Source organism: Mercenaria mercenaria, chromosome 2, assembly GCF_021730395.1.
Source record: "Mercenaria mercenaria strain notata chromosome 2, MADL_Memer_1, whole genome shotgun sequence".
In the NCBI taxonomy this organism is placed as follows: Eukaryota; Metazoa; Mollusca; class Bivalvia; order Venerida; family Veneridae; genus Mercenaria; species Mercenaria mercenaria.
Genome location: NC_069362.1, coordinates 45677773 through 45690950, shown reverse-complemented (window position 1 = coordinate 45690950; position 13178 = coordinate 45677773). Strand labels below are relative to the sequence as shown.

The 13178-nt window shown below is 33.4% G+C and overlaps 1 protein-coding gene across 2 annotated transcripts; it reads right to left on the bottom strand.

The window, feature by feature from the left end:
- Positions 1-435: 435 nt before the first annotated feature.
- On the bottom strand, positions 436-11886 carry LOC123562165 (mucolipin-3-like). Of its 2 annotated transcripts, none has more exons than XM_053536495.1 (15): positions 11707-11885; positions 11526-11599; positions 10678-10890; positions 10158-10254; positions 9596-9690; positions 6983-7112; positions 6406-6523; positions 5271-5361; positions 4772-4871; positions 4471-4583; positions 4043-4219; positions 3673-3786; positions 3259-3381; positions 2530-2745; positions 436-1258 (listed from the first exon to the last, which is right to left on the bottom strand). In XM_053536495.1, exons 1-15 carry the CDS (start codon positions 11726-11728, stop codon positions 932-934), a joined length of 2010 nt encoding a protein of 669 aa, XP_053392470.1. In that variant the 5' UTR covers positions 11729-11885; the 3' UTR covers positions 436-931. The 2 variants fall into 2 exon arrangements, with proteins under 2 accessions (XP_053392470.1, XP_053392471.1); XM_053536496.1 differs by having other exon boundaries at positions 986-1258; positions 2630-2745; positions 11707-11886.
- Positions 11887-13178: the final 1292 nt, after the last annotated feature.

The window sequence follows — 13178 nt, the reverse complement described above, 5'->3', positions numbered from 1 at the left end:
CATGTAAATTTAATTTAAAATGTTGTTTGTACATAAGTTACTGACCACAGCTAGCTAGGTAAACCAGTACACATCGATTGTTCAATGCAACACCACTACACTAACTCTGTTGATTAATATTGGGTGATAAGATAGCTTTTCATTGTACAGTCAACCTATAATATCACCTGTTAATATAACTGTAAATTATGGGTGAACAGATAAAAACAAATTGGATAAATTGATGGTGCTTGGATTTTTGTGTATAATTCAGTAACCAGGTAAACTTTCAAAATAAATTCCCTAAGACTGTGTTCTTCACGGTCTGCTGTACAATTGGCTGCAAATGTTTTTTTTTACATGATTGAATATATATATTGAGTTTGACTACATGTAAAAGTTTGTCATTTTGGCCATAGAAAAAAAAAATATCGAATAAAGGCATAATACAAGTAGTGAAATGCAAATCCTTTTATGTGCATATGTTCAAATTGATATTTAGAACATATTATGACAAAATTATTGACTTTATTGTTACCACTAAGTTATCTTTTATTTTAATGAAAATTTGCATGTAAAATTTTGAGTGAAATGGCCGCCACTGTAGCGATGCCTTAATCGATAGTTTAGTAATTTGAACAAGATATTCGTTCGAGTTGACTAGCAAGGAACATTTATTGATAGTTTTTAACAACTCTATTGAAAAACCTTGCGTTTGTATATATAATATAGCAAAGACATAAATGAAACATGAACAACAATAAGTTACACTTCTGTAGGTAAGACATTTATACCAAAATGTTAAACATGGCGAAAGAAAAGAAGCCTATATACACATTGTAATTAAAAACGACTAGAATGATGTCATAATTTGTTCAATAATTCACAGTGATTTTCAAGCGATTTGTAAAATGGTAAAGTCATAATTAAATAATTCTCTACTCACTTCGTTTTATAATACAAAGATAAAATACTTAAAAATGAAAGAACATTGGAAGCAACAGCATTCTTTTGGCGCATCTTTGTACTCTATAAATGACTTCAATGTTAATGGTTTTAACAACTTCCCATCGTTTTCCTGTTTATCTACACTCACAATCTTTAACAATTCATATTTTAATTCTGTTTCCTCAGCCGAACCTGACCCACGTTGAGTCAAAAGACCCTTGATAGAAACGAGTAAGTTATTGCTCGAAGAATCATATTTTGTAAGATAACGACGCACAGCTTTTTCCACTGGTCGCACATCTTTCTCTTCTTGCCTATTTGCATACAATTCCTATAAACACACAAAAATATATGTAAAAGTGTAAAAGTTTTGCATCATATCTATTCACTTGAAAAGAAAATACGAAACTACATATATTCCTCGGGATGTAAAATGGATTAAATAACCATAATTAAACAATGATCAACATCTAACGTAACGTAAGCCAATTCTCAACCATCAGAGATCCAAAAATAGTCATATAAAAGGATATTTTGTATGCGATCATGGCTTGGATTCAGGACCTGAATCAGACTGTTATTGTGAGCTATTTAAACAGCGTAATGTCTATCAGTTTTAACTTACAGTCGACATCGTACTTGCGACCACCTCTATTTAGCGATTTTTGTATTTAACGACCGGTCAAAATCCAATCTGACTAAAGTACATCTCCTATTACGCTACGCATAGGATCTGACAACGAGCTATTGATGGCCTCGTTCTGACAACCCTTCCGCTAGCCAATCAAAAGCTACCTTACAGCATTCTGTAAGCTTTATAAAGTCTTGGGTTTTGATATCAACAATTTTTAAGTCGAAAGATTTCAGATAGCCGGTTAGCTCAGTCGGTAGGGCACTTGCTCTGTAAACGAGAGGTCCCAGGTTCGAGCCCTGGATTAACTACAAATTTTTCTTTCTCTTTGACATTCGAACAAGTTGTCTGATTGGTTCAAACAAAATAGATTTGCGAAAATAAAAATAGCAATATTGGAAATCCAAAATAAGTAGAAGACGAATGTGAATGGGTCGTTTTCAGATCTTCGTTTAGAAGATCAAGTACTTTAGTCAGATTGGGTCAAAATCCCTCCCGAACGTTTTCAGTACATAAATTAATTCCATTAAACGATGTTTTATTAAACGACTAGCGGCCACATTAATGTAGTTCCGACAGATAAAATATTCGACAGAAGTATCTATTAAGCGACCGGGTACCAAAATTCTACCGGACATTTCTTCATCTGTGTAATTAGCGAGTACGTTTTGCACGTGACTGAATGCAATTAACCTTTGTATCAGTCGAACTGACAAACAATCTAGCCATAATTTTCACAGTTTGTGGACTTGGTAAAGTGTTCACGATGTTAAAACAGACATTTAAACCATGCATGTATGTTCATAATAAATACAGTTACATTAACAGTTAAAAATAACTTTTCTTTTCATCTGACTGAAATTCATTAAGAGGCCATTCCATTGAGAGACCACTTCTAACAGCACCTTGGGTGGTCTGTTAACACAATGTCGAATGTATGTATTTCTTTGAGACCTACACATAATGTATACCTTAATAGCGTCGTAGGCATTCATGAACAGCGCTATAAGTAAATTTATAACAACGATCGAGAAGATCGCCACATATAATCCGATATAGAACCGTGAGAACCAGAATATCCATCTGCCTCCACTCTTCTTGCTTTCAAGTATCGCAAGCGTTGCATAAATTTCATCTCCATTCACAGTAGCAAATAATGTTTCTGCAGCTGCCTCAGGTGTACGAAACTGAAAAAAAACGATAATCGAGTTAATTCTTGTTTTAATTGTAAATTGTAAAAATATGTTACCCATTGTTATAGCAACACATAAATTGTTTTTAACATTTCAGGTAAAGAATATCAACTGTATGAGCAGTTATAAGAAAGATTTTTATCATCTAATTAAGAAATGATAAGTTTGTGCTGGATCGTGAAATTTTCCTGAAGCAGGGATATAGTTATCGTAAGGAAGTGAGTTCATTCAGACACATTATTTATTTCAGATTTTAACGAACTTTATTTTTAAAAAAATCACACAAATATGATTCCGTTTCGGTTCTATCATTGCTGTCTTTTGCAACTTTATTTCATTCCAAATATATGTTTTCTTTTCCAAAAACCTTTTTTTTTAACTTTCACAAGTCTAAGAAAACTGTCGTAACTCACTGAAATAAGAAAGAAGTTAAAAAAAGTTTTACGTTCAACCCTTGAAATGCGTAACTTAGGAGACAATGTTCAATGTCGACAAAGTATAACCAACCTTGACATGGTAGGGTCCCATGACGACATATCCACATACCCAGAATCCAACAAACAGAACTGTCACGCAGATGAGATATGCCATAACATCCCAGAATGCACGGTATAAGGTACTGAATAACAGCTGAATAAAACATTTATAGGTGATATACAAAGGATTTGATATTAGGAGTAAAATATGTTTCATCTGCATATACGCCATATATCTCTAATTATTTTAGGACAATTGACATTCCTTACAAAAGTTTGTCTGAAATTTCACATTTTTATTGAACTGATGGACAATATATAGACAGGTACTAGCACCGAAAACAAAATCATATTTAGTGTGTGTTTAAGTTTTCAGTGCATTGACTTCCATATGCGTTTAAGTAGCTTTGAATTACATAATTATAAAATAAGGTAAAAAGCTTACATGAAATTTAATGTTAAACTTGAAGAATCTGAGTATGCTTGTCCAAGCGAAGACACAACCTATACCAAGCCAGACTGTTTGGGAATCGAGCGTTTCTATCATCAACTCTCGGTCCTGAAATATAAACAGGTATGTTAAATGTATCACAAAATTTCGTTTATCTGCAATTTCTGTCAGAATGTATCAGTATTGTAAATGGTAAAATAAACACGATGTTTTCTTGGGCTTGATGTTGTCATTATTTCTGATTTTACCTGGTCACGGATTCTTATAATGTATTTTCTTGTTGAGCCTTTGCTTGCGGGTTTGAGGAGTGTTGAGCATTTTACTTCCTCTTCCTGTAAGCAATTCATTTTTGAATTCGATTTACCTCTGTTTTATACGTAATAAAATCTGTAGCAACAAGTGTGAGAATGTCTGAAACAATCACTGTGATATCCCAGAACTTCAAGAATCGAAAATATTCCGACGGAGGTAAGTCTTCCTTTTCTTCATCCCGGTGCCCGTAGAAGTCCTTGATATGCTCCTTCATGAACATTTTTGTTTTCTGTAAACATCGAACCAATATTGTTGACTCACATAGACTATCATATTTTTATGAAATACAATTTCCGTCTAATGTTTACATATGCATCATTTTTAAACAATACATGGTGCCTGAAAAAAATGTGTATTTTAATACAGAATTGAATCATTATGAGCGTTTCCGTGACAACTACTGTTAATGTAATCATTAAGAACTTAAGGTAGCGGATACACTTACAAAAACTTTCAAAACAAGACAAAATAATATATTACCCAATACACATACAGTCCAAAAGAAATTGCAAGAAGAGTTATCACTAGAGATATGACACAGAATGCCATCACTGCACCGCCGACCTCCTTTAACGTGCTTTTCAGCTCCCAATCTTAAATATAAAAGACTGTGCTGAAAACATTCACATGCTAGCAAGGTTTTAGTTTAAGAGAAGGCATTTCATGTTACCTAGTATCTGATACAAAAGACAGAAGTCTAAAGTCTGAAGCCTGACGAATGTTTCAAAGAAGGAACTGCAAAAATAGCAATAGTAACAGTAATACTATTAAAGAAGCTCACCTTCTAAAGTCAGGTTCATGGTTTTACATTCAATTCTTGTGGTATGAGTCTCTAGGTCTACATTTACCTGACCGTTATTGTCCAGGTCCGTGTATATCACCTATCAGTTATAGCATGACATATGTCATCATTTTTTCTAGTTCATTGTATATGAGTATGATTATTATACATGTTCATACAATTACAGCATAATTATAACTTATAACATACATTAGGTATTTGTGCATTGCATAATTATTATACGTAGCAAAGAATCAAACTCAAATGTTTCTATTCTCTACACATTTAGAAATATCTAAAAATTAAAAAAAAACAAGTAATGGAAATACAAAATTTATATGCTTTACATTCAATTTTGTGTAGATACTCTTCTTTTAAAAACAGACAACAGAGTATACCAGAAAAAAAAACGATGGACTTCGATATTGTCTGTCCTTTAAAAGTATCAAGGACCGTTATTTACATATATTTACTAAAGCTAATCTGATAAATATGTTACCTCTCCCTTAACTTGTAAACATGTTGCAAGTTTGCTATCCCTGTGTAAACGTACAGAGTGTAACGAGAACTGAAGAGTCGTAGACAACATCCTGAAATTAACCATCAAAAACAAATTTTAATAATGTTCATAGACTGTACAGAGTGAAACGTATGAATAATTCTGAAATAAACCATATACTAACAGCTATTAATGGTGTTCTGGGACTGTAAAATAGTGTAATGTATGAACAATTCTGAAATAAACCATATACTAACAGATTTTTTTGATGTTCTGGAACTGTACAGAATGTAACGTTCTAACAATTCTGAAATGAACCATATACTTTAAGCTATTAATGATGTTCATGGATTGTACAGAGTGTAACGCATGAACAATTCTGAAATAAACTGTACACAAACAGCAAACACTTATGCTCAAGGACTGTACGGTTGTGTAACGTAAACAGAAGAGTCGTGAAGAGTAATTAGAACTGAAGAATTGTACACATTCTGAAACTGACCATAAATAATAGCTATTTATAATGTTAATTAAATGTACAGAGTGTAGCGTATAAACAATTCTGAAATAAAACATATTCAAACAGCTATTAATGATGTTCAGGGACTTACACAGAGTAACGTACGAACAATTCTGAAAAAAAAAAACCATAAACTAACAGCTGTTAATGATGATCAGGGATTGCACAGAGTGTAACGTATGAATAATTCTGAAATAAACCATACTAACAGCTGTTAATGGTGTTAAGGAACTGAGCAAAGATATTAGTCTTCTGTAATGTTTCACTAAGTCGTATTAAGTGTTGCCGCTCTTGGCATTTCTGTCAATACTCACGCTTATGTTACCGTTACGTGTGCAAATGATTTGCCACACGGGGAAATCTACACTCTCCTGTAAGTTTGGAACATGGCGGGGATTAAGAGTGATATTTTTAGTACATTTAATCGGGTTCCGAGGCGGTCTCTTTATTTATCTGCATTGCCCTCATTGTCTTTTAGTATGCAATGTCTTGCTTTAACGGGATATGTTCTGGGACTTTTGGATCTTGATCTTCGTTTTTGTTAAGACGTATTTTTTCTTCCTTTGCAAAGGAATTTTTATCCAAATAGTATGATGTAAAGAAAGTCAGATTTACCTTTTCATAGGCTGCGACAGGTTTAGATGTGCAAATTCTTTTGTTACATTGTAACTGTATACAGTTTTGTTGCCAACATTAGTTGATGTCAAACCTGCATCAGTCGGGAATGTAATGTCTGAAAAACATACTGTTGATTACAATAGTCAGGCAGCTTTTCTATCAGAATGGGCAAAGTCACAGATCTGAACTACAATCAGGTAGTTTTACCTATTAGAATGGGCAAAGTCACAGATCGGAACTACATTCAATTAGCTGTACCTATCAGAATTGGCAAAGCCAAAGATTGGAACGACAGTCAGGCAGCTGTACCTATCAGAATGGGCAAAGCCACAGGTTTGAACTACAATCAGGTAGTTTGGCAAAATCAAAGGTTGCATTAAACAGTTGTGCTAGTTGTTACTATCATTTAAGACAATAGTTACTATCATTTAAGACCTGTAACACTTTATTCTGCTCACTTTATAAGTAGTGTGATTCTTCTGTAACACAAACTAAACATTGATAATACATTACGTGAATAATCATATTTGTAATGATTAAAGACTTTCTTTTCTAAAAATGTAACACTAAATACCAAAAGTATTTATTCCTTCATCTTGTGTGTCACCAAAGCCCGGAAATGTGAAATATTTTATTGTTGCAGTCATTTCGTCCTCTTTCATTCTAACATAATATCCTATAGCTTCCTCTTCCGCATTGTAATACTGTAAAAAAAAATGAAATTTAGTAATAAACGTACGACTCTATATGACAGATAACTTCAGTATTGCGTTTTTTTTTAAGAAATTAATACATGTACATTTTTACCGAGAAAAGTAAACTTTACATTGTACATTATCCGTCTGCATTTTTCGTTCGGTATCTGTTCTTGAAAATACAAGAGTTAGTCGCCCCATATCTCAAATGAAGATATATTAAGAATATAAGGAGTCTCTGTACTGTTCTACATTTCTCTACAAATCAAGCCAAGTCTAAAGTGACTAGAAATCCCTCCAGTCAGACATAGTGAAGTGCAAAATGTAAATAATATATTGAGTAATTGTATGTTATCTCTCCATGATTGTGCAGTGCATTTTATACGTCGCATGGAATGCCAAACCCGACCTTGATGGTTTATTATCATTCGGCAGTGGTAACATGTCTCTCGGCTGTGGTTACTTGTCATTCGGCAGATTCGGCAGTGATTAAATTTCATTCTACAGAAGTTAATTTTGATTCGGCAGTGCTCTTTGGTCATTCGAAAGATAATACTTGACATTTCGTCAGGGGTAACCTTTCATTCTGTTGTCACATTACACCAGTATGTGGTATTTTATTTTTATTCTGAGCTTCGATGTCAATCGGCAGTTGTTACATGCCATACGGCAAAGGTAACTTGTCATTCGATAGTGAGCAGGGTATGTATATATATACACGGTTACCATGATACACATGTGTACATGAAGAGTTGACTATATGGTGCGTAAAGTATACATGTTTGGTGAGTAGATACATCCGTGTATTACTGCCGATTATGGTACACCGTGAGAACAGTACACTTTACGTGCACATGTGTATCTAAGGAGTAGGGTGCATATGCGTACGTGGTGAATAGAGCAAACATAATATACATGAAAAGTATGATGAACATCTGTACATGTATACCCTACTGCTCATGTACAGATGTTCATATATATATATATATATATATATATATATATATATATACATGATGAACAGGTTTCACATATATGCATGGCAAATAGGTCACACACATATATATGTTGTAAGGTGCATGTATATATATGCGTACCTTATTCACCATGTACATTCTTGTACCTTTATGCGTAAACATGTTCTCTGTCCACCATGTAAAGTGTACCCTCCCTACTCATCATTTATATTTTTCACTTAATATTAACCAGTCGGCTTTATAACCACTCTATCTCAGATAGGACAACAAATGCCTATTTAAGCAAAAACACAACATTTTCTCTGGAAGTTAATGGCGTGTGTCTTAAATAAAAATTGTGCATGAAGCATTGCATGGTAGTTTGGAAGCCGATTCGTCATCACGGGGACATAGTTTTACGTAGACTTTCTTTATTTGTTCTTGTTTAGATAATTATAACAACAAGTTAGCACTGCAGAATGACATTGATCCGCAAAAGAATGAAAATGCACAACACCATAATGAGCAGTGACAACATCAGAATGAAAAGTTACCACTGATAAATGTCAAGTAACAACTGTCGAATGACAATTTAGCTGTGCTGATTGACAAGTTATCACTGCTGAATAACAAAAAAAAAAAAAAAAAAAACATTGCCGAATGGCAGATTACTGCGAAATTATAATATGCATGGGGGTTATTTTCGTGGATTTCTTGGTTCAGTCATAAGAAAATGTAAGAACAAGTAATCTCATTTAATGATACAAATTTCATATCCCCATGAAAAAGCCGTTTAGACCAAAGCTATGAAACATCATGCACACATCAGAATGAAATTGTACCACATGATAATGCAAAGGGACAACGCCAGAATGAAAAGTTACCACTAACGAAGGATAAATTCGCAGTGCCGAATGACTAGTAACTACTGCCGAATGACAAGTGACACTAAACCAGCAAAGTCGTATTTTGCGTTCCATATATTTGTAAAATTACTTTGTTAACTATATAAAACTATTTGTAACATAATGCATAACATTTCTTGTCGTATTGCATGTCATTACACATTGCACAATAGTATCTGAAGCTGATGCAAATTACTTATTGACAGCTTGTTTTATACAAAGGGTTGTAATGTAATATTCAATGATCTAAGTCGGTCATTGACTATTCATAATTAATGTTATTATTTTAACATCCGCCTATAAATAAATTGTACCATGTATTTGCTATTATTATAATTTTGGTACGTATTTGGTACTTGAATGACATTTTTCTTGAAATTAATTAATTTTGAGTTTGATTCATATAATCTATACAGATGATTATTACGTACATGTATTCTTATTCGTCGTTTTGGTTTTTCAGCTAAGTAGTAAATATGTCAAGGATTTAAGATAACGGGAATAAATCTTAACCTAAGAGCATGAAATATTTTATCAAATATTCGCGCAATGTGAACTGATAGATAATGTATCGGTGTCCCTACAAATCTATTTAATGTTAAATAGTATAAATAAAGCTGTATGCATGTACCCGGCTGACTGCAAAGTTTATCCCACTTTCTAGGTCGTCTATTGTATACACAGCGAAATCTCCGTGCGCTGGTGGATACGGCAATGTTTCCCAACCTAATATAAATAAATGTTTTAAAGCGCGAAGAATACAGGGCAGGGATCAAAAATATTGTTATGGGCTCCGCATATTATCTTGTAACAAAAATTACATTAGTACTCTATTTGATGAAGACAACCAGGGTAAACATTTACTGATAACATAGCTGATTCATTGGATTTGGAGTAAGATTGCAGCCAACCACTTACGACAAGGTAAAAAAGCAGGAGCAATGACTTACCAAAGAAATAATGAAGAGATCTCAATTTGTTGTCACGAGATTTCAGGAGAGTTCATGTTCTTAATAGAATTTCACTTCTGTTTAATTTTGTGATATAAGAGAAAACAAATTATAAATTCTATCCATTTTTCTGGATACTTTACCGAGCATTAATTTCTCAATTATAATGTTTAATAAAAACACAAATCAACAGTAACTGCTGGACAATTTAATTATTCAATAAGCAGTAATGAAACTACGCACTAGCAGTCCATCCTTGCAGTAAGAGATGTCTTAATGTCAGATGACCTCTGTTCACAACCGAGCTGAAGTTACCGCGATCATAGCTGAACTTAAAAATCTAAAACAGAACATGAGAATTTCTAACTACGTTATATAAGGCATAATTTCAATTTTGATGCCGTTTCACTTAATATTTCAGAACGCAAACGTCTGGCTCAGTAGACGGGTAGTTACATTCAACAAATTACTGATACACAAATCCACTCGATCTATCTTCTAGTTATTTTTCCTAACGATGATTAAAAGAACATGATTCTACGTAGCCAGTGTAAGTCACCAGGATGGTAATCATTAAAACCTTACCCTTCCCACAAAGCGCATTCTTAACCTTAATGTGGCATTTTGCGATTCCCTAAACATCTAAAATAGTACACAATTTTACCTATAATATAAATGTCGGATTAATCACCTTCGAAGAAACCGTTCAGTAACGACATCTGAAGATAAATGCTCTCTTCATAGGAAAATCAAAGGAACCTACCTGATCAGTTATGAGTGAAACTTTGATGACTTGTATCAAAAAGACAAAACAGTAGATGAGATGAAACGAACATGTATTGTTCTTCCATTTGAATGCTGCGTAGAAGTACAGTTTCAACAACTTTCGAAGGTGTGTTGCCTCATTTATGTAACTCTCGTCGGCCTCCTGTTTCTGTTCTTCGTGTGAGGGAATACTTGCAGTGTGTACGCGTTCGTTGTTAATGAAATAATTGAATTTGTTGTCAGATTAAAACACATGCTACCTGAAGATTTTTCTTTATTATTACCTAGAGTACTCAATGGCAAATGACACAGGGTTAAAAAGATTAGAAATCTACAGTACAAAAATGTTTATATTGTCGAAACATATACTGAGCTGTATGTACAGCTAGATATAATAACGAAGCCATTACATATCCATAACAGGTTTTAAATAATTTGATATGAAAATTTAACATGAATAACAAACAAATATGCACGTCGCATAATAACTTACACTCCTAAGAAACACTAGTAAACCATGTATTTAAAAAATCAGCTTCCTTCTACGTTAACCCTCTCCATAGAAATATAGACAACAGTAATCTAGTATACACTTACTGAGTGACTTGCCGATCTTGAAATAGGTATAGTATTGGCCCTGGTCCATCGGTCAATGGTGTTGACTATTGACTGGCTAGCCATTCAATAGGTATTTTATTACATTAGGTCAGAAATATGTTTTCGCAGTTTTATATCTAGATTTTTGACTTGAAGTCCAGTAAACATGTTTTGAATATGAATTTGTCTTACAACACTAACTGAAGACCTGCGATTTATAAAAGGAGTCATGTAAATTATCATCATACCTTGTATACCGCTATTCTCTTTATCTGGACACGTTTTCTTATCTCCGTCGATCACATGTCGAATTTCAATCGATTCTACATAATACAATAAAGTCTATGTTACTAGATAGAAATGTTTAGTGTCCTATAAAAGGTAATGCATATATAACTTATCTAAGTACAAGTCTCAAATAACAACTTACCTGTTTTATATTTTGCAGACATTTTCAAATTTGTTTAATCCCATCAACTGCAAAGAGAACATGCATTATCCCTTATACAATGTAGTACAAAACAAACGGTTGATTTTAATGTGTGTTTGTTGTTCTTTTTTTTCAAATTACCGAATGTTCATACCTTAGATATTATACTTGATTTACACAATCAATAAACAAACTGATAACAGCAGAGATATGATTGTAAAAACGAGTTCACTCAATATGTACAAATGGATTCAGAATGCACGAGTTATATACACATTTTATTTTATATGAGCTGTAGCATGGTAGAAAAAAATGCCCATTCTTTATCATTTTATCATTTTTGAAGATCTGAACTTAGATTTAAAGCGATGAGATATTGATACTGATAAAATGTCATTTGAAGGTAAGTGACACCCGAATTCCCTTTATGATCGTTTCATAAAGTATTGACGCATACCTCTTTTCATTTACTAATTATTCATTAGACCAGGATAGTCCGTAAATAGCCAATCGCAGAGCAGACAGGTACCCGTCTATATTTCATATACAACAGTAGCGTTGTATATATATCTGGGGAAACTTGGGCAAAAAAGCGTGAATTTCGTGTAAATTTACCATCTAACAATACAGGCTAACGCCGGAGTTAAATGACCTTGCAATATTCTCACCAGTTATCAATGGGATAAAAGAATATGACTGACTTGAAGGTAAATTCAGTTGACAACGTCTAAATATTAATATCGTAAAAGTGACCCCATGTTACTGGATATCACTAAAATTGAATAACAATAAACTACATATTGTAGTGTAGAACCAACTGGGTAGAAACGTAATTTACACATTCACCGAAACGTTTCCAACAGTTGTAACTTTTTATGTTCACTTGTTACAAAATAGACATGTCAGCACGATCCTTACATTTGCAAACAACTGGATGCAGTTGTTCGAAACTTTAACAGGCGATTGAGTTAACGGTCGATTAACTTTATCAGTAGATTTCGACAGTTTAGAAATTTTTAAAAAAAAATCAAATGTACTTGTTAAGGATTATAAACACTAAATCATCTTTACAGTAAAATTAAAATATCATACTAGTGTTTCCCACCAACCAAGACTAGTATCTTGAATAGAAATTTAAGAGGCGGTTAGTTTAATAGCTTAATGCAGTCGTCGTGGGTTCGAGCATCAGTGGGGTCACGACCATGACTTCTCATATGACCTCAGTACTGGTTTTCATAGGAAACGGACTCGAGAGTGGTTACAATAAGCTTAAAGCTTTCATCACAATCAAGCTAAAACAAATTAGTATAAACTAAACTAAATTAAATTACAGCCCGTTAAAGTTTCTAACAACTTGGCCCAGTTAGAAAGTAGAACAACTACATCATTCTTACAAGAAGGGCACGATATAGTAAAAGGTGTTCGTAGTCCTACGAGCATCTACGCACTAACTATATCCTGATAAACAAAAT